The 27,757-nt window shown below is 39.6% G+C and overlaps 1 protein-coding gene across 2 annotated transcripts in view; it reads right to left on the reverse strand.

The window, feature by feature from the left end:
- Window positions 1–27,757, reverse strand: part of MCTP2 (multiple C2 and transmembrane domain containing 2) — a 123,261-nt gene that overhangs the window by 58,863 nt on the left and 36,641 nt on the right. The window contains exons 6-14 of one of the 2 annotated variants that reach the window (XM_061999141.1): window positions 26,722–26,864; window positions 25,836–25,912; window positions 24,536–24,647; window positions 22,574–22,609; window positions 14,062–14,226; window positions 12,099–12,229; window positions 5,359–5,545; window positions 4,390–4,483; window positions 249–351 (exon numbers count right to left, since the gene is read on the reverse strand). In XM_061999141.1, coding sequence (XP_061855125.1) covers window positions 249–351; window positions 4,390–4,483; window positions 5,359–5,545; window positions 12,099–12,229; window positions 14,062–14,226; window positions 22,574–22,609; window positions 24,536–24,647; window positions 25,836–25,912; window positions 26,722–26,864 — 1,048 coding nt within the window. Of the gene's footprint in view, window positions 1–248; window positions 352–4,389; window positions 4,484–5,358; window positions 5,546–12,098; window positions 12,230–14,061; window positions 14,227–22,573; window positions 22,610–24,535; window positions 24,648–25,835; window positions 25,913–26,721; window positions 26,865–27,757 lie in introns of those variants that run through there. The other variant, XM_061999142.1, reaches the window with a different exon arrangement.

The following is a 27,757-nucleotide window of genomic DNA, read 5'->3' on the forward strand; positions in this document are numbered from 1 at the left end:
ATTCTTCCTATAAATATCACAGTAATTTTTCTTTTAATGACTTCTATTAATAAACCCCACACAAGAACTAGTAAAAGGCAAAAGGCTTTAATTGAGTTATATTTGATATTTCCCCAACATCCTCTCTGGCTATGAAAAAATGACAGATCTTAAACCTGACCTTTGTATTCTCCCAAAGTCGATAGCTTCCATAGTTAAGCTGCTAACTGTTTGGTGTTGCAGCACGTTTTCAAAAGCAATCCACTTACAATGTGAAAACTTTGTTCCACTCTGGATTGAGGTTCTTGTAAATGGTGTGTGTTTGAAGACTGTCATTTCCCAGCTCTAATACACAGAAAGGATCACTTTTACCTGGGGAATTAGAATTAAAAAAAGAGAAAATTACGTGGACCGGTTATTTTATTTAGCATTCACACTCTTCTTTTGCAGGCTGGCTAAGCAAGTGATTAGTCAAATTCAAATTAGATTAATTAAGACAACTGCAAATTGCCTCATTCTGTTGGAAGGACTTGCTAAATAAACAGTTCACGAAAACAGTACCATCTTTTTGACCCCAGGTAAGCATCAGTGCTGCGGTTACTGCTTGTTGTTTTATCCTCTGCCTGAAGTATGTGGTCTTCTTTCATTGATTCCAGGACTAAGTGCCAGCACCATGAGAAGAGGACAGCACATCTCTATCAGCAGCACTTCTTCAGTTCTATGTGAGCAAATCCTTGAAGCTATGAAGACTCTACACAGTGCCCCAGTTTAAACAAAACCCAGCATCAACCAGAGAATCCATGCATGAATGAGGTATTGTACTTGAAGCAACAAATAAAACACCCTCCCAAAAAACACCTCCCAACCTTCTCTGAAAAGAAGAATATTAACATAGCATTTATTATGGCAAAATGTCTTCTGTTTGCTAATGCATTTTTTTGATTACTCGCATTACATGAATTTGTAGCTTTCACAACTTCCTGCAGCTCAGCAGTTTCCACCGTGAAGAGAGTACCCTTTATCAGCATGTCTGGCTCAATATCAGATTTAATCTCATCTTCAGTGTTCATGCAGAACTCAGCCACAACCGCTCCAGCCTAACTTTTATATAGACAACTAAATATGTCAGTAATGCAGGGATTTAGATAGCAGACAAATACAATATTCAAGTAAAAGCTGTCTTTTTCTTAATCCTTATTTTTGGCATTATTAATACAGAGCTCTAAGGCTCTTACTCTGAGAAGTTTATAAACTAAGAAGGATTTTTTTCCAGTAGGTAAACAGTAGGTATTAACTAGTCAATATTGGTAAAGTTTAAAGACCATGTGTATTACTGGAATCTATTTGTCTTCTCCTTTTCAGCTTACATGCCCATTCCCTGGTAAGTGTGGAAAATGCATGTAGCCTTTCAGAGAAACTGCTTGAAATGCAAACTGGTATATGCCAAAAACAATCCCACTGTATAATTTGGTATTCTGAATGCTATTTTTTGGTCAGTGAGCAAATGCAGTGTTTGAGAAGAACTCTCATGCGTACACAGAAAACATCCAACAAAGCAGAAAAAGTCATTTTCACATCAACAGAACTATTATCTAGGAATATAAAAGTATGGAAGGCTCAAACTGGACTAGCTGGGGCTGAAGAGCTCCCTGTGTATATGATATCTCTGTGTGGAAACTAGTCTCATATTTATGTCAAATGGCAAAATACAGATTTTTCAAAACACTGCTCAAAACCAAAGACACTGCTATGTTGTTTTCTGATAGTTGTTACTATAGCAGGCTAAAAACTTGCAATTAAAATCTATAATGTCAACATATAATCAACTGACAACAAGCATCCCAATCTTTACTATGGCATAAGGTATAGGGTGGCATTACACTTGTCATCAGATGATGAGGCTGCAGAAGTTCACCCATCATGACTGCTATGGGATAGGACAGGGAATGCTACCTGCTCATACTGCTCCTCTATTAACCTTTGGAAATCTTTATATCTCTTATTGTCTCTGCGATTTTCCCTTTATCAGCTTTTAAGCTGGACTTTGAATTTACTTTTATCAATAACAATAAATCTAAGCAGTCTCCCTGGCAATGCAGGAAATATGGCACTGCTCTAGGAGGGCTCTATTATGGAAGCCCATAATTGCTGCACTAATCATTTATGAATGGCTCAGAACAGATAATTAATCTTTATGTCTCTCATTTCATGATCAGAAATTATGCTATTTTTACCTAAAATGGCTGCATCCTTTTGCAATTTGGTGGGTCTATTACAGCATAATACTAGGATATTTTCAGCACTGCCATTGAAAAACAATTTGTCATTTGCTTCATGAATCAGGCTCGAAGCCTGGGTTATTTTGAATATAATGACAGACTGAGTAACCTTTTACTTAAGCAGAATTTCATTCTGTGCTATGCACAAGGAATGTGTGTCACATACTCTGTATGAAAAGTCTTTGAATTGCAGAATCAAGAACCTGCGTGTGTCTTCCGGTGTTCATTATCCACCCACATGCTCCTGTTTAAGTATTGAGGGAAAGAGAGCCAATTCCATCACTGATGCAACTGCATTAGCAAAGTTTTCCAAAAGGGTAGATAACCTTCCTGGCTCAGCTCTTTCCTTGGACATTGTCTATATTAAAACCTCAGGTATTCCTACATAGCCATGGCCTCGCCGCCTGCCAAAGGTTCTGCTGTGGAACACTTTACACTCTTAATTCCATATAAACATACACATTAATGTCAATTTGGAATTGCATTTCTATACTAGCTACCTTAAACTATTGACAAGTTTTTTGTTTATTTTTAAATTAAGACCTTCAGTTCTTAAAGTACTGCTCTCTGCAATAACCTTTTCTTCCCATTGCAGGGTTAAACAGTTGAAATTGAAATAGTATTGTGATAAATCTTAGACTTTCTCCTTCAGTCTTTATTTTAGCAGCAACATTCTCTTACATTACAATGTCTTTATGAATACAATGAGGTAAATGGGTTTCCTCTCTAGCATCTTTCCTGCCTTTATGAACAAGTTATCTTAAAAAATGACTGTGCTGGTTTTGGCTGGAATTCATTTTCTTCACAGTAGCTAGTATGGAGTTATGTTTTGGATTTGTGCTGGAAACGGTGTTGATAATATCAAGATGTTTAAATGTTTGACAAGCGGTGCTTACACAGAGTCAAGGTCCTTTCTGCCTCTCACCCCACCTCACCAGTGCGTAGGCTGGGGATGCACAAGAAGATAGGAGGAGGCACAGCTGGGACAGTTGAGTCCAAGTGACCCAAGGGATATTCCATACCTTAGAATGTCATACTCAGCACATAAAGCTGGGGGAAGAAGGGGAGAACTTTTGGAGTGATGGCGTTTTGTCTTCCCAGGTAACCATTATGCATGATGGAGTCCTGCTTTCCTGGAGATGGCTGAGCACCTGCCCGCCCATGGGAGGTGGTGAATTAATCCCTTGTTTTGCTTTGCTTGTGTGTGCAGTTTGTGCTTTACCTATTAAACTGTCTTCTCACTTTTACTCTTCCAATTCTGTCCTCCATCCCATCAGGGGAGACTGAGCAAGTGGCTGAGAGGCTCTTCATTGCCAGCTGGGATTAACCCATGACAATGACTATGTAAGCAAATACAGAACACAAAATACTGCATCTGTGAATTACAAGCTGCTGCAACAGGGGAATTAAAAGGTCTCCAGAATCCTGGAGAAGATGATAATAAAAATAACAATATCCAGGCAGTTCCTAAAGAGAAGTATCAATTCCCTAGACTTTCCCAATACAATACAAAATTGTATTTTAAAAAGGTTTTAGTGTCCATTGCTGTGGAGACCAAGCATAATTTGAGGTACAGCTCAGTGGAAAATCCATTCTTAGAGCAAGAGCACCAAAAAGACCATCCCAAATGAAGCCCCAAACAAGCTGAGAGAGAAATCATCGTACTCATCCCCATCACTGACAAGCGTTCTTTTTTGGGTGACAGTCTTCAGCACCATCCAAATCCACTCACACAGCACAGTATCAGACACTCCCAAAATCTTTCATTCTTGCTCGCAAACCCACAAGGCACCCAAGACAGGATGGAGGGGATGTTTTACAGGCACTAACACTTTCTATATACTCTTATTTTACATATTTCTGCTGCAAAACACAACAGGACATTGTGCTAAGTGTTATTGGTCACTCTGCTCAGACCTAAAGGGGGAAATCAGATCTCCATCCACTAGACTGTCCCACGTACTTTTGGGACTCAAAACTACTCAGTATCTCAGTTCCCTGAGGCAGATTTCACCACCGGAGACATGATGGGGAGATTACTTTTCCTTGTTAACTGACAGTACTGCACAAAGTTTAAGTAGCACTCACAATATATTATAGCATTATATGCTGCAGAACAGATATAAAATACCTGCAAAATCTGCTGCCAGCAGGTCCATCGCCTTTAAAACTTTGACTTGTAAGAAGCCAATGTCCTTTATGTCCCGAAAGGAATTCTTTATAGACTGCATGGAAGAAAGCATAAAGAAATATTTTTTTTATAGTTCAGCAAGAAACAGAAATTATTGAACTACTAAATGATTTACATTTCCATATCCATTGCTATTTCTGCAGTGTTTCAGTTCAGCAGCTGATATACCCATAAATACACGTCCACCATTCCAGTCTCACTGTATCATCACCCTGAGACTCATGACAACACATGCTACCTGTTCCTAAGGAAATGATCCATTCACATAAGCTACAAGTTAAAGTTTTAGTAGTGATTGGAAGAAGCCCTGAGTATTACTGAAAGCATCATCTGCTAATTAAAACAGAAAATGGGACATAGTTGGAAAAGCAGCATGGGTCAAGAAGGCAGCAGGCTCAATCAGGAGTGAGGAATCTGTCCTCAAAGACTTTGACTTATGTGGTTCAAATTCCTCATGTCTCAGTCTTGTGCCTCATTTCAGAGTGACGCTCATTCCTTCTTGCCCAGCTTTTGAGGACTGAGTTATGGAAGCCATCATACCTCTTTACATCCAACAACTGAAAGTCCAGAACATATCCTTGCCAAAGGGGGAACGAATGCTAAGTATACTATGAGCCCTCTGTGATATTCAGTGTGTCATTCCCCATGATAATCTCTTAACACAATTCAAGTTTGCAAAGAAAAGTATTAGTTTAAAACTCAACAAATACAAGCAGCCAAATTGCTTGGGTCTATCTGCCCTGCCAATCTCCTTGTCATTCTAAACATAACTATTCCCTGTAACAGTTTTCTCTTGTAGGAGACATGTTATTTATGACTGAAGAATTTATTTTCTTTCCTGCAATTTTGACTATTTTCAAAACTAAAGGAGATGCAAAAAAAAAGGAAGAAAAAGAAATGCAAACTCACATAGCGCTGGGAAATCTGTTGCCGTTCACTGGGGTCTCCCAAAGGACAGACACACAGATCGGAGACAGACACTCCTGTACATGGGGCAACAGCTATCAACATTAGCAGGGACCCCGGATGTTTTTCCAGAGGTAGCTCTAAGCAATTGGTCTGCTTCATTGGCAGGGCAGTAACGTCAACTTGGCACCTAGAACGACATTGCTAAGGGTTAATAAGGAAAAAGAGCTGGGGCGGAAGGGGGAGGAACATCACAGCAATCATTTATACCGATTTCAGTACAGACACCACAACTTAACGTCAAAAAAATGCATCTCGAAATTAAACACGGGAAAACAATTAGCAAGTTTCTGTTGTACTTACTGCCAAGTTTGGCTTTCTGGTTCACCTGCTGGTAAGCAGAAGTAAGAGGTTTGGGCTGCGTATACAGTAGGAAAACTTAACTCTGGCCTGCCTCACTTCCCCTCTAAGATCCCCTAGTGCTTTGGGATGGATTTGAAACACAATTTTATTTCACCTGTGGGAAAAGCAAAGGGGCAAACGCAAAATTTAAAACATTAGCCTAAAATAGATTAGTTTCTTTAAAGTCACATACTCCATTTTATGCTACATTATACTGTATGCCCCAATCTCTTTTACAAGCCTTACTAGAGCTACATTTTCAGAGTACTGTTATATTTCCCAAAGGGAAGGATTGTCTTTAGCACACACCCCGCCCCCAACTTTTGCACATAATCTGTATCATTAACCTGATACAAGATTCCAAACAAAAATAAATAGAAGAAGCAAAGAGAAGCACTCATAATGAGACAATAATAAAAGATAAAACAGAGAGAGATCACTAGACAGACAGTTACACATGAAGGGAGTGGTTAAATGCAATAGAAAGCCTAATCGCTTGGCTCGGCTAAATGCCTTCTATTTAGAAGTCCAGTAAATGGAGTGGAACTTTTTTGAACCTCCATGGGGCTTGGCTTTTAAGAACAGGCTGAACAACAGTTAGAGATGAAAAAGGTAAAAAAAATCCCTAAACATAAGGAAGGAGAAGCTTTGCTGCCCCAGTGCAAAGGGGAGTCACATTTCTCAAAGGGATAGTGAGCGGATGATGGAGAGCAAGAGCTTTCGCTCCGCTTAATGCCTGCCGACAAGTTTTTATTTAAACTAAACTTGTTAAGGTGTTGTCTTAATAGGCTAAAATTCCACAGGGTTCCCTCAGGTGGGTTTCTTCTGGGTAAATGGTGCATGTAGTGTTCCTGATTGATCCCATTCCAGTAGTAGAGCTGAAGCGGTTTATACCCATCTGCTATAAATTGCACGCTTTCCGCTTCTTAACAGCCTGTTTTCTGTGAATGCTAAAGGGGGTGAAAAAACCCAAAAATCCCAAAACATTTCAGCCTGAAAACCCAAGAAGCTCTGTTATGAAGTAAAAGTCATTGCTCTGATGAGTTTTTAAGCCATTCAGTAGCTCAGCATATTAAAACACAGCTCTCCCATGTAAGCTCCTTCTGACCAGAATCAATGGGGAGGGCTTAGCCTTAAGTGTGCTCTTTGCTATTCATCACAATGAACGTGCAACAGGTTGTAAGTTTACTGTTATTAACTGCTTTTAAGTGTTTTGAAAGAGAAAAACATATATATAAACCAGGAAGAGTACCAACAGTGTTTGATGCGTAGGGTGCCTCTTAACACAATTTCCAAGGGTGAGAAGCTGCATTTAAAGCTCATTGCTATGCCTATACTCTTCAGAAAGATATGACAGGAGAAGTTACAAGAGAAAGGAAAATAAAACAACACAGAAAAGGCATATGAGAAAAAAAAAAAAGACCTTATCACTTCCACAGTGGAGGTCAATATCACCTTGGCTGCATTAACAAGGTTGCTTCTCAGACTGCAGCAGTTTTATGGATACTTTAGATATCACTGGAAAAGGGGGAATGTATCATTATCTTGGCTTTTATTTTTTTACAGATGAGGAAACTAGCAGAAATAGAGGGGAAAAACTCAGGGTCATCCAGCTGGTCTGTGGTTCAGCTGGCAATAGAGGCCACATCTCCCATATCAGCATTTCATACACCACCCACTCAACACAGTCCACAACTGGGAAAAGATGCATTTGCTTTTTTGTATTAAAAACTTGAGCTAGGAGAGAAAAGACAACTTGTGCAGACAATGGTACATCTCCCACCAACAGATAACCTCAGAAATCTCTCATATCTCAAAGGTAAAGGTAAATATAATTCTAGCTTGTTTTGACAAATTGGAATTGTTTCTCTTATTAAAAGAATTTGATTAGCCAAAGGTCAAAGAAAAGATCAAGTATAAGGGTGTGGGGGAGAGAGGGATGCACATGTGGAGGGAAAACAGCAGGAGGTGGAGTATAAGCATTTCTTCCTCAAATCATGTCTGATTTCCGTGCAAAATAACTTCCTTAAAACATCTGTGTTCACTCAAGGTGATGGTATGCCTCTATTTTCTTTTGAGGAACTAAAAAGAAAATCCACATTTGCACTTGCAAATGGCAAAAGGTTTAGGAAAAAATAAAGACAATCTGTTTCATTCAGGTTAAACAACATAACTGATCAGACTGCAAAGAATGCAGCTTGGTAAAACAATTAGACGTGCAATTTACTGTATCAATTCTGCAGTTTCCATACAAACAGTTCTACACTATTAAAACAAGTCTAATGATTTCCAAACATCTTCTCCCATCCTCCTGAAACATAATTTCTTGCTGTTCTCCTTTCTCTCTTTTTACAGATAATTATTTCACAGGAAAGTGGGAGGATACTATTGTGATGGGTACAGTATAAAACTAGAGGCAATCCACTTTTTGCTCAAAAGTTACCTGAGCAGAACGCAAAGAGCAAAACTCTCAGACTATTTGTAATTTAGGTGATGCAAGTGATCTCCTGAGTTAAATTTTCAACATAGTAATCCATCTCTGAATAAGATAGTTCCACTTGTTGCCATCTTTTGCTACATTATGTATTAAATTCAGGTATAATCTTTCACACATAAGGTTATCTGCATGATCTATAGGGCTTACAGCTCTCTCAGTTGAGAGTGCATGGTTCACACAATTGTATCACCTCTTTTTTTAACCACAATTAATGTTATGCTTTCCTTCCTCCTCCTGATAGAGGTTTATACCTCTATACCAATCTCCAGTCCTGTAGAGGATTACACCACAGCTTTACTTTTCATTTAAGACTGTTCTTTTGACTTACAGTCCTCATCTTCAGCTGCCAAACTTTCTTTTTGCCTCTTTTTTAATTCATTTTTCAGAGAAATATCACTTGAGAATGCTACACAGTGAATCTGGGGTTAAATTATTTGTTTAACTTTACCAGGGAATCAAATGTTGAAATTTTACCCAGAGGTGCTGAGCTTAGCCTCTTACCAGTAGTCACGGGGTTGTATTTTATTACTCAATCCATAGTTTATCAAATTATTTTAAGTATCTTTAATTATATCTAAATATATATGAAAAATCTGCATGTAACATTGCTCTTTTTTTACCCCCTGAAGAATTCTTGAAAGCCCTTCACAAAAGAGGTCAGAATCCTTATCACAATATACAGTAAGAAGCATCTATGATTACTATTTGAAAAAGAACTTCAAATGCCACTGGTGTCAGGGAGACAATTAATAAGGTCTTATTCTGGTTTGGTCTACAGATACATTTTGGCTGTGTAGTTTTTCCTATAGATTAGTGAAATGTAAATGAAAGTTTTGGATGAAGCCACAGTACACTTTACTGCTTCATGCCAACACCATGGCCTTTAAAATAAGGAGTGTTTCTTGTTACAAAGACACTGTTTCCTGGAGGCATTAATCATAAAGATATTGGATGCACTCCAATCTCATAGCTCATGGTCCTAAGTCTGGCATTTTTCGTAAAACCTCTCTTTTGAGGTAAATACGTGAAGAAAAAAACTCCCAACATTCTGCAGCATCTCTTTTTCAAAACATATCCCCTAATGCAGAAACACTCTCTAACAACCTGGCATAAACAATTTAACTCTGCCCGGACAAACTCTGCACACGTTAACACCTTCGTTTATTAATATACATTAACATTGTCTCCTGTTTATAGCGTGCCTCTTATCCCAAAGGATACAAAAAGCACCCAATAAACCTTGCTAACAGTTCTGTGCAGACTAAATAGAGGAATTATTTCATCCAGCACCAAAACAGAGCCACTCTTCAGTGTTAGACGCTGGCAGCTGAACCAGTGAGGGCTGGAGTATTTTAAATGAAAAAGAGAAATTGGACTCAGCTGAAAATCTAAGGAGAACACAGGTAGACTGAATGTAATAATTTAGCATGCAATGCATGCTGACAGCAAGGGCTCCTTTTGTGATAGGAGAAAGGTGACAGGAAATTGCACCTAATGTTTCCTTGCTAATTCAGAAGCAGACTAATGTCCCAGGTGCTATTGTTTAGTACCAGAGGTCCAACACATTTCCTATTCTGCACGTTCCATATGAAGTATCTGTGGAAACTATTTCAAGAGCAGTATTTTACTTTGAACCCAAATTATGCCTGTGAGAAGAGTGACGTTCCAGGGGCTTAAGGCATCCATCCCACATGAAATCCTGAGTCTAAAGGAATTAACAGAAGCTTTTATTCCACATGACTCCACCTTGTGCATCTCCTCAACTTCATTTAAATATTAGAAATATTTAGCCTTGAGGGGAGCATAATGAATCCTAATTCCATCTATCATTTGACCACAGAATTATTAACTCAAATCCAGCAAATTCAGACTTTTCCTTACAATTGTGCAAATTATTTGAGGACAGTTGGGGTGTACTGCCATGTGCAATGACTGAATATAACCCACAAACACTTTAGTAAAGAATCTTTCTTACAATGATGTTGTGAAATCCAGAAATCTCAAAATTCAACTTGAAAGTCACAGAAACAATAAACATGGCACCTCACAATACTGTTTTTCTCACAGTATCCTTTTCCAGATTAGACTGCATTTGAACCTTACATAAAATATTATTTACTGGGTGACAAAAGCTTCTACACTGTAAAAATAAGATTGTTATAATGCATTTGGTGTTTACCTATTCTTGCAATAGCTCTTCAAAATCTAGTATAAATTTTTCCTGTTTTGATGCTACAGCAAATTTGTTGAGCTTAAGGCAACAACAGCAATATTTTTCTCCCCACATAGACAGTAAAAATAACTTTAAGCTAAATCTAACACACACAGGCTTTCCCAGTGCTGAAATCTTTAATAATAGAATAAGCATCTTGCTGATAATTTTTTGCCACATTGAACACCACCTGCTAGAAATCTGGAAAAAAGATTAAAAAAAAGGGAGGAAAACCCTAAGGAAAAATTGCTCCAGCATCAGGGAGACTGAACAGAGGCAACATTTCTTAACTCTAAACAGAATATCAGAAGTAATGAAAGTAACTGCAAGAATGGAAGGAACAGATTCATCTTCAGCCGCTTCTCCATGTGATGAGCAACAGCATTCAGCCAGAAAGCATTTCCTGCTCTGCAAAACCACAAACATTTGTAGAGCCAAAGGGCATTGTTCTTTTCAGTGAATAGTTTCAAACTATTTGAATGCTTAAAGAGAATGTTCTTATGAGTTACTGTTATTTAGTTAGCAAGTTGTGAAACTCTCGCCAGGTGAGAAGAGCAAACAACCGCACACAGGATCCCTGCCCCTAGGAATTTAGAGGTTGTGGCACTGATCCTGCAAGTAGATAAGCATGGGTGGACCCAAGAGGGGCTTCAGTAAAATTAAATGGTTCCTGGACCTGCTGCATGTAGCGAATTGTGTAGACGCAACATGGGTCTAGACGACAATGCTGCAAGCCAAAAGAAGGAAGATGATACAGTTACTAGTAGTAAACCAAGACTGTAATAATACTGCACAAAATAAGACAGAGTTAGAATGTAAGGGAAGGAGTAGGACATAAAAGTAGTAGCCCACATTCTATTCCCATTAAGAAATTAAAAGGTTGACTGCTATCCCACAAAAAGTCTGCTAATGTGGTATAATGTCATTACTTGAGAATTTGAAGCTGTAATGGAACAATGCAATGGGACAAAATCTGGTATGTCAGGAGATGAGTAAATCATCTGTGAGGCTGCCCCTGAAAATGATACTTTAAACATGAACTTGTGCAATAGCATGGGGCACCAAACCCATGGAGATTAGTCTTCTGTGGCAATGAGGAAGAGATTACAGCAAACCAATAAAGTAAACCCAGGTGAAAGGACCCATATGCAAACAAGGCTCCAAGAGCACACCATCAAAGTGCAAACAGAAAAAAAAAGGGGGACAACAGTGCCACTCTCAAAAGGAGCACAAAGATCCTTGAGCTGCCATCAGCCCAAAGCCAAAATCACCCCTGTAGAGCACAATAGGATCTGGAGCAACATCACCATGCTAAGACGAACAAATCCTGCCTCCTTCGTGCCACCAGCTCTCCCAGAAATGCCTGAACTATTTTTGATCTTACAGTCAGCATGTGCAGAGTCAGCTTGGGTGTCCCTGTATTCAAGTCACAGCTAATCAATTACCCATTAATAAGTTTTAATAAATATACCCTTAGAGAGGCATCTAGACATGACCAGAATAAGGAAACATACAGTGTGATGCCAGTAATGAAAATAATTGATCAATTTGAAAAATAACAATAAAAATCACATTATCTCTTTTACCTACCCCACCCCCCCAAAACTCTAAAACCATAAAAAACCTACTTACGTTCCCAAAAGCTCCTTGTGCTTTTTGTTATCCTTTCTCCAGACTTCAATGTCCAACATATCCTTCCTGTCAGAGAAGTAGTGAAAATCAAACTGTTCCCTCCACTGAGGATTTGCACTCTTACACAGTGTCTAGAAAACATGCAGTTATAATATTTATTTTTCTTAAATGGTACTTATTTCCACAGTAAAGCACATGTCAATTCTACAAAAACAAGGATGGCTGTTAGGGCATCAAATACTAAGGTAATTTCAACCAAAGCTCCCCAGCCCATTACACACAGCCTCATCTTCCTTACATACTCTTTCTGTTCTCCCGATAACAATAAATATGCAAGAGTGATGTGAATGAATGGCTGGAGAACTTCTGGTTCTCCAGTGAGGTAGATCCACCAGCTCCACTTTTAATGGACTATGGTTATCATTCAACACCACACACTGGAAGAAACCAAGAATAAACCTTTCAAGGACAATCGCCTGAAATTAGGTTTGACTTAATTAGGGAATTCAACCAGTATTTTTGTCCCTTCTGTGTTAAGATACAGGCAAAGGAGTAGTCTTGAAATTGTTAATATCCAGTCAATTTGATAACTGTAAATTTTCATCTGATTTTGGTGTGATTGGTCATGTGTTCAGGTTACTCAGAGTATTTGATTGAACTGGGACTTAGATTCACACCACACTACACTACCCACCATCAATATCAGCACGGTCACTGAGAGGACAGGAGATAGGATTAGCTGGACCATGACTAAGACTTCTCCCACCTTGTCTTCTTTTCTAGACCATGAGAAATCATTATTCTTAAATTGAATAAACTCCAGGAAAGAATGTGAAGCATTGCCAATTTGACGTCTTATTAAGGTGTAAAAGCAGCAGTCCTCAAGTTTTGCTGGACCCCAGACAGAAATACTAAGCAATTAACTCACTCCAGGTAACATCATACTTGACTCTCCATTTTAAACTTCTCAATTTTCTGTGACTGCAAACAGTGCAGTCTTGCAGATACATGACACAGGCTATGGACCATTAAAGAGAAACATAAAAAGAGATCTCAACTGGAATAACATATATTTATTCTAAAATAACTAACCCATTTATTACTTTTCAAAGCTGCTTTTCTAAATAAAAACATTCTACCATGACCTTGGTTTGAGGTTCAATGTAGGGGACAGAATGCAGATTTCAGATGTGCCCACATCTGAACACTATGTTCTGTGAACTTGCTCTGTACAATTTGTACGGGAGGGGGTTGGTTTGTTTCCTCCTTCTCCTCCTCCCTCCCTCTGTGCTTCCAGTTCACAACATGCAGAACTCTTTGCTTTCTCAACAGAATATTGTTTTACTGATACTCTCTCTCCTTACTAGACTTTGGTGATGAAGTGTATATATTTGGGAACTCCATTCATTTCTTGGATTCCCATGAAAAGGTACTGGATACAAGGTAAAACACAGCCTAGGGTGAATAAAAACTCAAATCAAAACCACAAAATATTCTGTGTGGTTTGTTTTTTTGTTTCCTGTTATATGTAACAATTGTCAAGAAAGATGCTTAAAAAAAAAAAACAATGAAAACATTTCCCTGTACTGGGAATCATTTCAGGTCTGCTTTTCCAGCATACCTAACATTGCAAAATCCAACTTCTGTATTGGCAGAGAACAAAACACATGTGTGATGCATGTAGTTTTATTCCATTTCATATTAATGTCAAACATCCATCAGTATGATGAGTATGTTAAATGCACAAAACCAGATACACCTAATGTTCATAGCTTTTTATTTCTATATTGACATGTAAAACATATTAGTAAAATGTTAATGTCCTTGATCTGCTCTCCTGGTTTTGATCTCACTTAAAGAAAAGAAATTTAAAAATAGTTCCATTTGAGGTAGCAACAATGGTAAAAGAAACAGCAAATACCTTACTGGCTGCAGCAAACTTAAGGAAATCTTTAATACTTACCTTACTCTTATATCTTTGATCTCCCAGTTTGAGGAGAATAAAAACTTCTGCCAAGCCCCCTCCGGGGATGTTCTTCCCCTCCAAGAGCGTGATGGTCACCAGCCCGTTCCACAACTGGTTCTTGTGCAAGGAGTCAGAGAGTCGCACACTCCGCATGAAACTCGACTGAAAAGCAAGTGAGCAACGTGAAACATGAAACACCCAAACTTACTTTTTTTTCCTCAAACTGACTGTGATATGAAAGCACCAGAAGCAAGAGAGGTATCACGATCCCCCCTAGGAGTTAAGTAGGAAATGGAGGGCAGTTGGATGCTATGGATTTTTTGCCCATGATGTACTAATGGTTGGCCCTGTGAAGGGATGGTGCTCATCATCAGAGCAAAATCAGCAGAGTTGGCTTAAACCACCAGAGAAGTCGACTTCAGATAACCTGGCTTAGCTTCAGTAATAGTAGATCTCCAGCATGGAGAGCAATCTGTTACCTTGGCTCAGGGAAAGACACAGAAAGAATGCTGGGAAGCAGAGGTGGAAGAAAAGAGAAACTAAAGCAAACTCTTCACTGTTTCCAGTTACATTCAAAAAAATGCATCTTTGTCCTCTCTGGGGAGACAATCCATAATGATAGAATCTATGGCCAGGTGAAAGGCTGAGCATGCATCTTCCACCTCCTCAATCACTCAATCACCTGTCATCCGCACTAGCGCTTCACCTGCTGCCTCTGGAGCTCCTGCTTCCAGAAACAGAGCTCAGGAAACAACAATAGTGATGCCTACTGAAAAAACACTGACACCACTGGGCTCTTTATCTGAAGTTATGGTTACCTGGTAGCCTCATTTGTTACCTTTGCAGCTTCATCCTACCTAGTATGGCTCCACTAACAGTTTGCTAACTGGCAATATTTTATTGGACAAAGGATGATTAAGTAGGCCTTTATTTGGAGGGAGTGAGCTGGAAACGTTAAAACTCAAGGCTATACTTTTCCTCTCGCAGTTAAAATCCTGTCGTATTTTATTCTCATGAAGCAACTTTTAACTCGCCACACTTCAGAGCTTCAATCATGTCATTTACAGGTGGGAGCAAGACGGAGGAGAAGATTTCACAAGTCACTTTAAAACAGGACGTGTTAGCTTTAAAAGCAAGTAAGAAATGTTGTTGCTAAATAAAACGATTGCAAAAGCACCTGATGTCTGAAGATTACTTTTTATGGATCAATTACCCAGCAACAAAATTCTTAAATCACGGGTGGTGAACTCACAAATTTTTTCCTTGCTTTTTACTGGTTAAAATACCCTTTGAATCCCACAAGCATATTAATATACTTCTATTTAAACATCCCATTTGGCTTTCCTGGCACATGGGTTAAAATATTCCTACCTTTAAAAAGAAAACGAGATTTTGATTCATAAATCCAGCTGCAATGTAATTTCTTTATTTTTTTCTTTTTTCTTTCTTTTTTTTTTCTTTTTTTTTTTAAAGTTCATCTTTTAGGCCAAAAAGCTAAAGCATGACTGTTCCCATGGACATACTTCAAAGTCCCGGCAGATATATTCCTCCCTAAACACTGCAACTATTTCAAAATCCTTTTTATAAAAAAAGAGAGTAATGTCCACAAGGGATCAAAGGGCATTCTACAGTCTGGCAATCGCCTTAGAAAAATGGCAGTGCTTCCATGAAATATGCCCTAAAATAATTTTGCAGCTTGGTATGTCCTAATTTCGAATTGGATGTTTATCTTGGAAAGGCTTCTATCTAACTTGTCTATAAAACAGCTCCACTTAGCTCTATGAGCCCTGTGAAAATGGAATCCAAAGCTGGCTATTAAGGGGGCCTGGAGATTGCTTCCATATGGCGTAACAGCATGGGAGTGGAGGGCTAAGGCCTACAGCAGGCGCTGCTTGGCTTCAGCTCCCCATCTATCCATGGACACTCGTTGCATTACACCATAACATCTGGATTATTGCTTGTAATGTCCCTGGGAAATATCCACTTCCCATCAAAGCCTTTATCTATCTCAGTTGTACTTTGAACGTTTTAGTATTTAACATAGTCATGTTTGAAGTGATGTACTTGCTGCTTTAGGAGTAAGGATTTTCCCTCCCCCTCGCTCCTTCCTCAGAGGAGGAGGAGGAGGTATTTGATGTTAGTTCACAAAAAAAAACATACAAAGTTTATTATCCACATTACAATTTCTTTTAAAAGCCAAGCATCCAGTTCTCTTCAAAGCTTCCAAGCTGAACACAAAATACAGTTGTTATCACTCAGTTTTCAAATCAAATTTGGATTCATTTTTTAACCAGGACAGTATTTCAGGGAGTCGCTCAGCATTGGGGGCCTTCCTACCCATGTTCTAAAACAGACACAACCCCACCCTTTTAGCCACTGACTTGATAGTTCAAAGGCCTGTTGGGAGGTACCCAAACCAGCCCAGATTCCATGAAGTCCCAGGAAATATCAGCGCCTGCAACTCACTATTACTACAGCACATTGCAATGCATAAACTCTGACCTTCCAAAACAGATGGCCTCTAGAAAATGCCCTTGTATACCCTCTTTCTGGATGGCTGTACAGCTGCAAAAGTGCTCTGTGCTCATCTCTGAAGACAGGTATGTTGGTCTCACTGGATATCACACTGGATAGAGAGGTGATGATGTCTGCAACTGGTTTGGGGCATAGTGCTCATCTGCAGCACCTTGACACGAGCTCAGTGATTGCAGTCTGCTTCCTACCTCCTCCCAGCCCAGACCTGCCATTGTCACAAGCCTCTCCAAACGGAGCAGCATGAAGCCCGGGACGGCTGCTTGCTTCACACCCCTGCCAGACAGCCCGTCATGTTAGGAATGCTTTGGATTTCCTGGACGTGCCCAGGTCATGCCCACAGCATGTGCTCAGCAGGTCTGGCATTTCTCCTGGGCCTCATATCATGTACATGAGCACCAAAGAACCAGTCTGTGCACGCTCTGCGGCCACCTCTCCAGCCTCCCCTACTATTTGGCAGGCTGTTCCTCTGACCACCCTGATGGAAATCTCAGCCAAACAGGCAGAAGCTCAGATTCCACTCAGTTTCTGGAAGGAAGCACATCTGAGGAAACCCAGATGTGTGGTAGACCCACGGACCTGGACCATCAACTTTAGTGTTGCCTGGGGAAGCACACACTACGTAAAATCATTCCCAGGTGACCAGAAAATGATATTGCATTAGTTGTTTTAAAAGTGTTACCTCCTCTGATATCCTGCACCTACTTGTTTCAAACCGATTTACACAGAGTTAATTGATTAAACTACACAGTCTCCTTCTGAGTTGGTAAAACTACACATTACAGAGCAGAGCACCGAAAAGTGCAGCAATTAGTCCAACAAAGTTACTCTGAGGCAAAACAACCACTGAAAAAAACACCTCAGGCACTTCCTCTCCCTCCAGTCGTCAGTACACTAACTTGCCTTCACAGTGACATCAGAAAAGTCAAAGTCCCTGCATATACTATCCAGAAAAGGAGAACACAACTGCTCAATGTGTCAATTTTAAAGTGTTTTTATCTATTCATCTCTACCCTCCCAGGGCTACGGACACCTCCACACTTGGGTACTTCAGCTGCTGAACCTGAGCTCTTTCCAGCTGTCCTCCCAGACTGGATGCCAGGTCCTTCAGGCCTCTCCTGCTCTATTTTCCTGTAAATTCTCTGCAGTCAGCCAGTCCACACTCTGGCTACACCCCAGACCAAAGTAAAGGTGCCTTGCAGAGGTACAGAAAAGTTGGCTGAAGCTAGGATGAGGCTATAGGGCTGGAAATTAGGAAACACATGCTTTATGATGGAACTTGGCATATGTCCCAAGCACAAGGCATTGGACGAGTCTGCTTATTCCTTCCTGGCCTACTCCCTTCACCACCACTTCTAAAATCAGGAGTCTTGATACCAGAGTTTGAGGGGTTGTCTACAGATAGAGCTCTGATTTTGGCTGGGCTCTGTGTGCAAATCACCAGTGCTACCGTAAAGGTCACCTTTATGAGCAGTTCACTGCCATAAAAGGTTAACAACTCAAACAAAAAGCATCTCTTAAACAAGCCAGCAAGAAAAAAAAAACAATAAGCACAACAATATCCAGAAAGCTTTTCTCTTAAAAAAAAAAACTAGACCCTTTTTGAAGTCAAAAAGTCCATATTTACTACAAATTTAGGGACTGGGTAGCATCAAGTAAGTAATGAGGAATTTTGTCTGAAGCAAAAGTATGGCCTGGTCATAGAGCAGGACCCCGCCATATGAGGAACAGAAGATGTTTCTTCATACTGCTTGGGAAGAACATTTGCCCAGAAAACACCCCACATCGCTGAATAGATAAATTAAAAAACACTGCTCACAATACCATTTTCTGAATACAGTTAGTGATTTTGAAATCAATATAAAAGCTTTTCACACCAACTTTGGTTCTGGTTTAAAGAAGAAAGCTGGATGAGAATGAGCAGGTGGGCCATATTCTGCCTTCACGGAGCCAAATACAGGAGACGAATAAGAATCATGGAGCTTTGGAGAGGGAAGAACCAGTTCATGGACCCATCTTTAGAAAATCCTTTAGGAGCTCAAGTCTCCTTGATAACACCATTTGTATCTAATCTCCCTCTATAGGCACCCAGTGAATCCCCTCTAGTGTATCAGGACTGCTTTCAAATCTGTCTCTTTTCCTGACACACACACGTGCCCCAAGTTCAAACTTGTTTTTGAAGCAATAAAGAGATGCAGAAAAATTGCACATTTAAATGACACGGCGAGGTGGCCAAGTGTGAAGTGAGCCCATCTCTCACATCTTTCATTTAAAAGGATGAGACAGGACAAGAGAAAGCCTGCTGCAATCTCTGTGAAGAGGTCAACGTTGAAACTGGGCCACTTAATTTGCCATTTGAGAAAACAACAACACACAAATAAGAAGACTCTCTGGACCTCTCCTCATTAGGCAGGGAAACCATTTTGCAGAGGCAGTCTCCCCTTGGGAAAGAGAAGAGGGCAGCAGGAAAGGCAAGTGAACCGACACGAGATTGCTGCCACGATGCGTGACCCTGTGGCAACCGAGTCCCTCCGCTCCACGAAATGCTCGGAGAGCGTCGCTGCCCACGGGGTATTGTGGGAAGAAGCCAAATACAATGAGGCAGGCAAAAATGAAACCTAACAGCCCAAGCAAGAAAACAACAAAAAAACCCCCACAGGAGAGCAAGGGATTTTCCCCTGCAATGAGATGCTGAGTAGCACTTCGGTGCCATCAGCCTTTCAGCCAATTTATTCAATCAGCTTAGGCTATCAAGGTGGCAATTGTGTCACTTTTGTTTCAGGACTGAACTGCTGTGGGTCAATCCACCCCAAGCAAACCTGCTTATTTGCTTCATAGATGTTCAACACTTAAATGTTATTCAGCTGCACAAATGCTGGAAATAACATGCAGGGCACTTGGGGTGAGACTCAAGCCACCCGGGACAAACAAGGCTACTGAGCATCAGCATGTTGGGCTTCTGTGGAGATAGCTACCAACTCCCTGTATGCCCCAGAAAGAAAAACAGAAGAGAGGTGAGAGCTTGTCAACACACAGATAGGAATGCATAGATTAATACCACCTAATGGTATCCTCTTCCCTTTGCAATGTCACCTTCCATGAGAAAAAGAAGAAAGTTGTGCTCTTGGGAGACAGCTTCTACAGAGGACAGTGCTGTTCTTAGCTTCCATTAAAAAATGAGGGATCTGGATGTGCTGCCCATGTCTTAGGAGTCTGCCCAAATATGTGATGATTCCCTCCTAGCAGCAGTGAAAAAAATATATACTGTGTAATCAACAGACAGCTAAATCATTCAGCTCAACAGCTCTTGCACCGAAGTGATTTAAAAGACAATATTCAGTTGCTGAAATCCTTCCTGCATACTATCTGTAGTGACTGTGGGGCAACTGTAGCTAGAGTAGAGATCTTGTACTGCTGCTGTTTTCATTGTCTTCTGGAATGTAGTTTCTCTTTCAAAAAGCAAGGGAGTTCAGAGAACATACATGAAGAGTGTATGGTATCTACAACACATGTATCCACGTGAACCTCTTTGCCAGCCTGACACAGAGCTGCATCAGGTATTAACATCATCAACAGGAGTACTAACAATGTGGGGTCAATTTGGGAAACCAGCAAGAATCTCATGATTAAAGTGAAGGGACTCTTTAGGACACTGATGTGCCAAATTTGCACTAAGATAACATAAAAATGATCAAATCAGAGTACAACCAGATTTCTTTAATATAGGCAACACAAGATTTTTAAAAGCTGTGAAAGTTATATTCATTTTGTCCATTCTTAAATTAAGTAATTTTCCCTGTATTTGTAGGAGAAAAGCTAAACATTACCATAGAAGCCAACTATAGTTCAGCACACAAAAAACATAGGAAATCTACTTCAAATAGAGAACTTTTATTTGCCTAAACCTATAGAAATGAAATTTAGATCTGCCTCAGTTCAGCTGCTCAAATGGGAAGTGTGTGATTTTTTTTTTCCTGCAACAACCAACCAGTATCAGCTCAGTAGCCAAAAAGAAGATGAGTTTGTGTATCTCTCCATTTCCCCTGCCCCCCTTATTCCTGTGTCTTTATCTTGTCCAGCAACATTGTTTATCTACCCTACCATAGTCTCTGGCTATTCTTCCATAACCTCGTGCCTTCCCTAGACACCTATATTCCCTATGCACACAATTTTTCTTTCTAGCCTTTATGTGCTGCCACAAACTGCTAGTACTGTTTCCACAGACCAGAGTTTCCTAACTAAAGATGGTTATTGATGTACAGTACTAGTGTTTTAGTGCAGCAGCAGAATCAATAAACTAGGAAATACTGCTTTGTCAGATTTTTCCAGCGCATGCTGGGAAATATTTTTACTGCCTTTGGATGGTCACAGAGCTTTTCTTTAGAGATCACACTGGAGCATGAACTCTGTCTTCCCTAGGAAGAACTGAAGCTCTCCTACCCTCTAGTGACTGGAAAAGAATAAAGCACAGGGATGCAGCTTTTTTCCTCCCCCATCCTGCCCCTTATTTAAACAACACTTTCACTTCTCTGAAATCAGTATCATGCTTCAGCATCTCTTAATTTGATTTTAAGAGATGCTAAGGCACAAGCTAGAGTCTTGAGAGCTCAATGACCTGTCAGTATGGCTTACTTAAGTTCCCAAAACCTGTACAGAAAAAACTCAAATATCCAAAACGCAATGAGATATAGCATACAATCAAAAAACCAAATTCCAGCAACAGTAACCAAGATAAGAGTTTGTCTCTTCTAGGTAAAAAGGAGCAGAGTTTAAAAACCTGTCTCCCTTTCCCAAGATTCAAAAGCCAACCAGCATTAAGGGACAGCTGTGTGTGCACACAGGAGAAAAGGGGGGATCAAGCTACACTGCTTTAATGAGGGCACAGTAACTTCCAGAGCTTTAGCTAAAAACTGAAGTGCTGAGCTCTTCAATTATTCCATCACTTTCTGTGATATGGCATATTCAGGGATGCCTGATGGCTGTGCCATCCCTCAGCTGCTGTCCACCTCCAAGGGTGGCTTCTGCTGACAAAAACATCCTGAGAAAGTTAACCCCTCTACATAGCTCACCACAGTTGTAATGAATAAAAAAAGAGGAGGTTAATTATTCAATTTATTAGGCATAAATCAATAGTTCTGTAGGGGAAATATAAAGATGCATTTGTATTCTCTTAAGAGCCAAATTCTGTTCTTCAGAAAGTTAACATTGTGTAGAGCTCTAAAGCTGGGTACTGGGGCCTGCAGTTTCTGTATCATTATTTACTCAATAGCAAATTAAAGCTTTACAGAACAAGTAAAAAGTCACTATCTGTTTCCCAAACAAGTTATAATCTAATGGAAAAATGGGGCACTACAGGAATATAAAAGTGATGGAAGTCTTCAGGAATACTACCGGAGAATAAAGGAAACAAGTTATGTAGATACGAAGAAACACACAAACCTTGGCAATGTTGTTACACTGCTGGTAATGAAAACTGCCTCTCAGTCTCCATCCCAAAAACAAAAGGAATTTCAAAATCCACAGGAACAAACAGATGAAATACTGCCTCACACATTCCCCCCCTGTGGTGAGAGGCAACCCAAACCATCACACTGGGAACCAGGAGACACACGTTCAACTCCAGTACCAACTAGACCACCTTTTGGATATTCTTAAGCAACTAAAATCTCCTATGGCTCCTTTTTATGGTTGAATTTAAACCCATTTCCTTAGCACAGACAGTTTCTCTCTCACTACAGCTCTTTGCTGAGTGGGGTCTTATGGTCACTTGCCATTAGACACTACCATAGGACCTACAATAGGAAAATAGCAACAGTTTCTCATCACATTAAAAACAAAAAAGCAAAAAGGAAAAAAAAAAAGCCACTGCATTTAGACAGGTTGTATTAAAAGTTTTCAGATTTTGACACTTTCTGTTTCAAAGGAGGGCAAAAAGATTTTGGGAGGGAACTTTAAAGAGAAAAAAATCATGGATTACCTTGGATGAAGTTCGCTTCTTCCGACTTGACCACCTCTATTCATGGGTTCCCATCATCGTACCAAAGGGAACCCAGAGAGAGGAAAAAGAGGAGGAGAAAGTGTTTAGTAAAATAATTCAAACAGCAGCTTGTATTAGAAAAGCTTATCACTAAGGTAAGGGGCTGGATCTACCTCCCCTCCTTTGTGAAACATAACAATTAAGAAACTCAAAACACCTGCATTGCACCAAAAGAAAGAGGACATTTAAAAAAAGAAATCAAGAATAAAAAGTGGAGGGACCCAGAGCTATTAGTAAGAAACACGGCTTATACTTCTGATGCCATCTGGTTCTACAGTGAGCTAATTTAAAAAGCAAAAAAAAAAAATCATCTTGCTGTTAAGTGCTAATGTGGACAGAGTCATTTCACTATTCTGATCCACTGGAAATGGCTGAGCAATTTGCATTTGAAATATGAGGGCTTAAAACATCGTCTTTTAAAAAAATTACAGTGTGCACCAACTCTTCTATCATCTGCACTCTGAATGTTAACTAAGCACCCAAGAGTACCAAAAGCCACTACTTTAAACCAATGTACTTTCTGTCTTGCTGGCTAGGTCCACTTTAGCCCATGCCTTCCTAAAAATTCCAAAATTACTGAGGTTCTTCTGGCTAAACTGCTTTTTTTTGCTAAAGAAACTTTATGTCTCTGTTTTCCTGCTTCTGCAGTCCAGTGACATGTGTGCCAACAACGTTCTTGTACAAGTTAAGAGGGGAAACAGACATCCCATATCAAAGCCACCTCACAATATAGATCTATATATACAACAGTGTTTTGAATATTATCATTAGGTTTTTAAATAATCACATACTGAGGTAGAAATAACTTGACAATTATCTTAGTATTAATTGAGCTTTTATAATTCTCAAAATAGGCAACTGTTGGAAAAATAAATAATAAACAGCAAACATACCACATTAGCTTTTTATTTTGCTTTCCAACTCCACAAAACATTTATGTTTCTATAAATAACCCCATTCTGATGAGAATTCCATACCTATAATTCAATGAAGAGCTGTAAACAGCAGCTTTCACACTAGAGTGTATCGAAGACTTTTAGCAAGATTTACTCTTTATGTATTTATTATTGGACTGGCTTGAAAACCACAGCTAAGTAAATGCCTGATCTTGGCTTTTCCCAACCCCTTGCCAGACAGGAGCGGGATGAGTTCACCAACAAAGGTAGAATCCACAATCTGTAAATCACCAGCAGGAAAATCTTAAAAGATTAAAACAAAAGCAGAAAGCCACACGCAGGATCAGAAATTTTAAAACTATCTGCTTCAGTTGTGGTGTTCCCATTCTCTGCCCAGGTGGTTCTGGGTTTCTAGCATCACTAAATGCACCATATTTCAGCATCAGGAGCTAAGTCCTGTTGAACTTTGTCAGTAGCAAAAATCAGGGTTTTTACAAGCAATCTCTTCCTCTTAGCCAGTGTTGCTCCTCTGCAGGATTGCTGGGCTTTAAGTACTAACATCAAATCCCTGCTTTTAGATGTCACACAGATATATATGTTTTCATGGACAACGTGGGGGGGCAAAATTTTTAAAAATCACTTTTATTTTTTTTCCAAAGTGCTAAAATCAACTCCTAGGTGGAAATCAGAAAATAGTATGCTTTGGAACAGCCATCCCAGCAGGTACAGTTCATGTGTTCACTTCAGCAACCTGCACGCTGCAGTGTGAATATCACGTGCCCGGTACACGCAGAGCACAGAAGCATCCAGCTTGTCTACACAAGCATCCAGATGTTTACACTTTTACCTAGTTAAATATGGGGCTTTTTTTTTACAAGTTATGATTTCAGTATTGAGTCTCAGAGGAGAAAAATAAAGGTGGCATTTCCCAGTAAGGCAGATTATGCCAGCTCTTTCCCCTGCCCTACACATTCCAGCTATAAATTTAATTTCCTAAGCCACTTACATTTCTCTTGAAGTCTCCTTGCTTGACTGCTAGACTCAAGTTTAATACAATCACTCCCATGTCATCTTCTAAACTGTTGGGATCTTCCAGTTTTAAAACCTGTTCAGTAGTTCTACAAGAAAAAAAAAAAAAATCAAACAAGATGTGCATTTATTGACTCCAGTTAAGTCGAGTTGATTATTAAAGGTCATGCTGAGCTGTGCAAATTTCAGCTTCTTCTCTGAAATTCCCAATATTGAGTTTAAATGTTAAAATGGGAAACCTGGAGGGTTCCTTCTTAGTTCTGACAAAATACACCACCCTTTTAATAATGCAGCCTAGCATCTTTATAGCATGGCTTAATACTCGTAACTCTCCATATGCAGATGCATGCTGAATTAAGTTACTACAACCTCCCCTTCACAGGGAAGAACAGTGACAGAGAAACTCCATCCAAGCAAATTTTCTGATGCTAATGGCTGGGATTCAGCTCACAAGACCTGAATTCTGGCTTACCTCCACCTGCATTTAATTTCCCTCTGTGACTCAGTTCCCTCTCTGAAAATGGGAATATTGGTGTTTACCTGATGGCACTCTATCATGGATAAACTCATTAACACATCTAGATATACAGACAAAACAGCCATGGGAGCTATAACATACCCACACAAGAAAGCTCATTTTCTCCAAAAAAAACCCTTGCTGTTTGACTTTTTGGTGGGAGTATAAAAGAAAGAACTAAAACTGGAATTCCTGGCTTCCAGCTCCACATTGAGACCAAGCAGCAGCAGACAAAAGGCGCAGGGCTTGCCTCTGCATTAAATCAGGGCCAGATGAGCTGCCGGGGGCTGGCTGACTGCAGGGGGAGGCTGGAAACAGGGTGCTCACAGCCAGACAGGCAAACCACTTCCCAGCCCAGCTCTATAGAGAAAAAAGGCACCCCACACTACGTGGGGCTAAAAAGGGCTCACAACCTTTTCCCCTACGTTCTCCTTCCACCTCCATAAATTATTCTGGTGTAGCTTAGTCTAAACATTGCTGCATATTGAAATTCTTATTCCTAGACATGAAAAAGAAAGAGTGCCTTCTGCTGAACTTGGCTCCAGCCAGGTTGGATTTGGATCTGGTACATAACATCGGATAAAAACATACATGTACAAGACTTATCTCAAAAGGTTTCTTTTAAAATGTGCTCCTCACCCTCCTCTCAATATAAGTTTTCACAAATAGACAAATCCCAAGCTAGACCAAAAGCATTTCACTATTTTCCTGTCTCTCAATTAAGCTGCATTAACAACCTTTAATTAAATAAACATATTACCTATTGAGTTCAAGTTCAGCGAGTGCTACAAATGCCGAACCCATGAAGTCCGAAGAGGTTAAATCTCGATCGTACACCTGGCAGCAAAAGAAAATAAATACTTCTAATTTTCACAACATAAGCCAATTTTATCCCAGCCGATAAAAGAACAGACATTTTAAGCCCTTTCAGTTCAACTTTGTATTTGAAAGATCAAAGCTTAGATATAATTCAGGGCTAATTTTCCATCACCCTGGTTTAATTTGTATTTTTAGCTAAATATTGAAACAGCAATTTGAAAGTATCTCCTTAATATTATGTAAACAGAGACATGTGTGCTGCTATGGATTGTGCCTGTTCCTTTATGCTCTGCGCAACAGCATAATGAAGCGCTGCACAAAAATCAGGTACTTCTGGCTACAGATGTTTTAGCAATTAGTGCTCGCAACTGGTAGCTCGCAGTTCTGGTAACTGTAACGTTACTCATAATGAGAAAAGGCTTTGCTACTTGTCACGGCTGCATCCCAGGTAATAATTCTCTCCAGCCCAGCCAAATTACACTCTTAAAACGTGCTTATGAAACCGCTATTGGTTTCACTGTGTTTGCACAAGCACAGTAAGAGCGGGCAGAATTTAGCTCCACAGATTTAAACATATCCAGTCAAGGAGTTTTATTTCAACTTGGGTTTGGGGTTTTGTTTTTTTGCAGACAGAAAGCAAAACATGGGAGTAAAATCTGGAAAAGACATATGTTCATTTTAATTTGAAATTGCTGAAACTCTTAAACCAGATCGTTTTTTATGTTATGCTGCTACAGTGAATAAAAATCAATACATTTCTAAAGCTGAAAATAATTGCTTAACGAAAATATTTACCCATCTTTCAAAACTCTACACCCAAAACTTACCTTGATCCAGAGTTTTTGATCGAGGGTCTGTACGGGCAGCACAACAGTCTCATCCCAGACTGGGTTGAGGTTCTTGTAGACTACTTTACTTTTATAAAGAGTTTTCCCATTCAGTTTAAACTTCACATACGGGTCACTTGTACCTGTGATAATTCATTTGTAAAAAACAGATTAGCACTGCTCCCATATAAACCCCACAATCTTAAATGATATTTTCATAGAAGAATAAATAACAATAATTCACAGCAATGATTTTTTTATATATATACACATATACTTAATTATCTATAGAAAAATTGGTAGTTTATAGATGAAATCTATCGAACAGAACCAGAAAATAGTGTGAATGCAAGCAACAAAAATTCTTCATCATTTGCTTTATCATCACAGTGCTATTCTTAAAGAATGTTAGTTACTCTTTAGCAACTTAGTAAACATTTTAGTTTGGGAAAAGAGCGAACAGAAGCAGGGACGAAGGACGATTTACAGGCCAACTAACACCACACGCAGTGGAAGAGAGAAAATGGGATCCTGCAACTATGAATATATAAAAAGACCAAAACTCAAAAGCATCGTAACTTGGACAGGAGCTCCAAGGAAACCAGTAACAATAGCTAAAATATCCATCAGGATTTCATCACTGCTGTCACTTGCCAATTTTCTTAAAATCAAATTTGAAGTTTCAGTGAAAAAACACTGACATTTTTCAGCAACTCAGGATAAAAAACGCACAAAGAACAGACTCTGTAAAGACAACAAGCAATATTCAGGTAACATTTTTTTTCATCCAAGTGGCACAATTTGCCATGGCAATAATATCCCATATTTTTATGGAGCAGATGTCCATGGACAGAGCGTGAGGCTCGTGCCACTCGACAGCAATAGAAAGACTTGCAGCTGTCAAAGGAAAACAGAAGAGGGAATCAACTTTTTATTATTGCTATTAAACCAGCAGCATCTGCACTAACACCAACCACCTTGCAGGACACCATACAAAAGAAGGAGCAAGGCACACGAAGGATTTAACTAGATGGTT

Source organism: Colius striatus, chromosome 7 (genome assembly GCF_028858725.1).
Source record: "Colius striatus isolate bColStr4 chromosome 7, bColStr4.1.hap1, whole genome shotgun sequence".
NCBI lineage: Eukaryota > Metazoa > Chordata > Aves > Coliiformes > Coliidae > Colius > Colius striatus.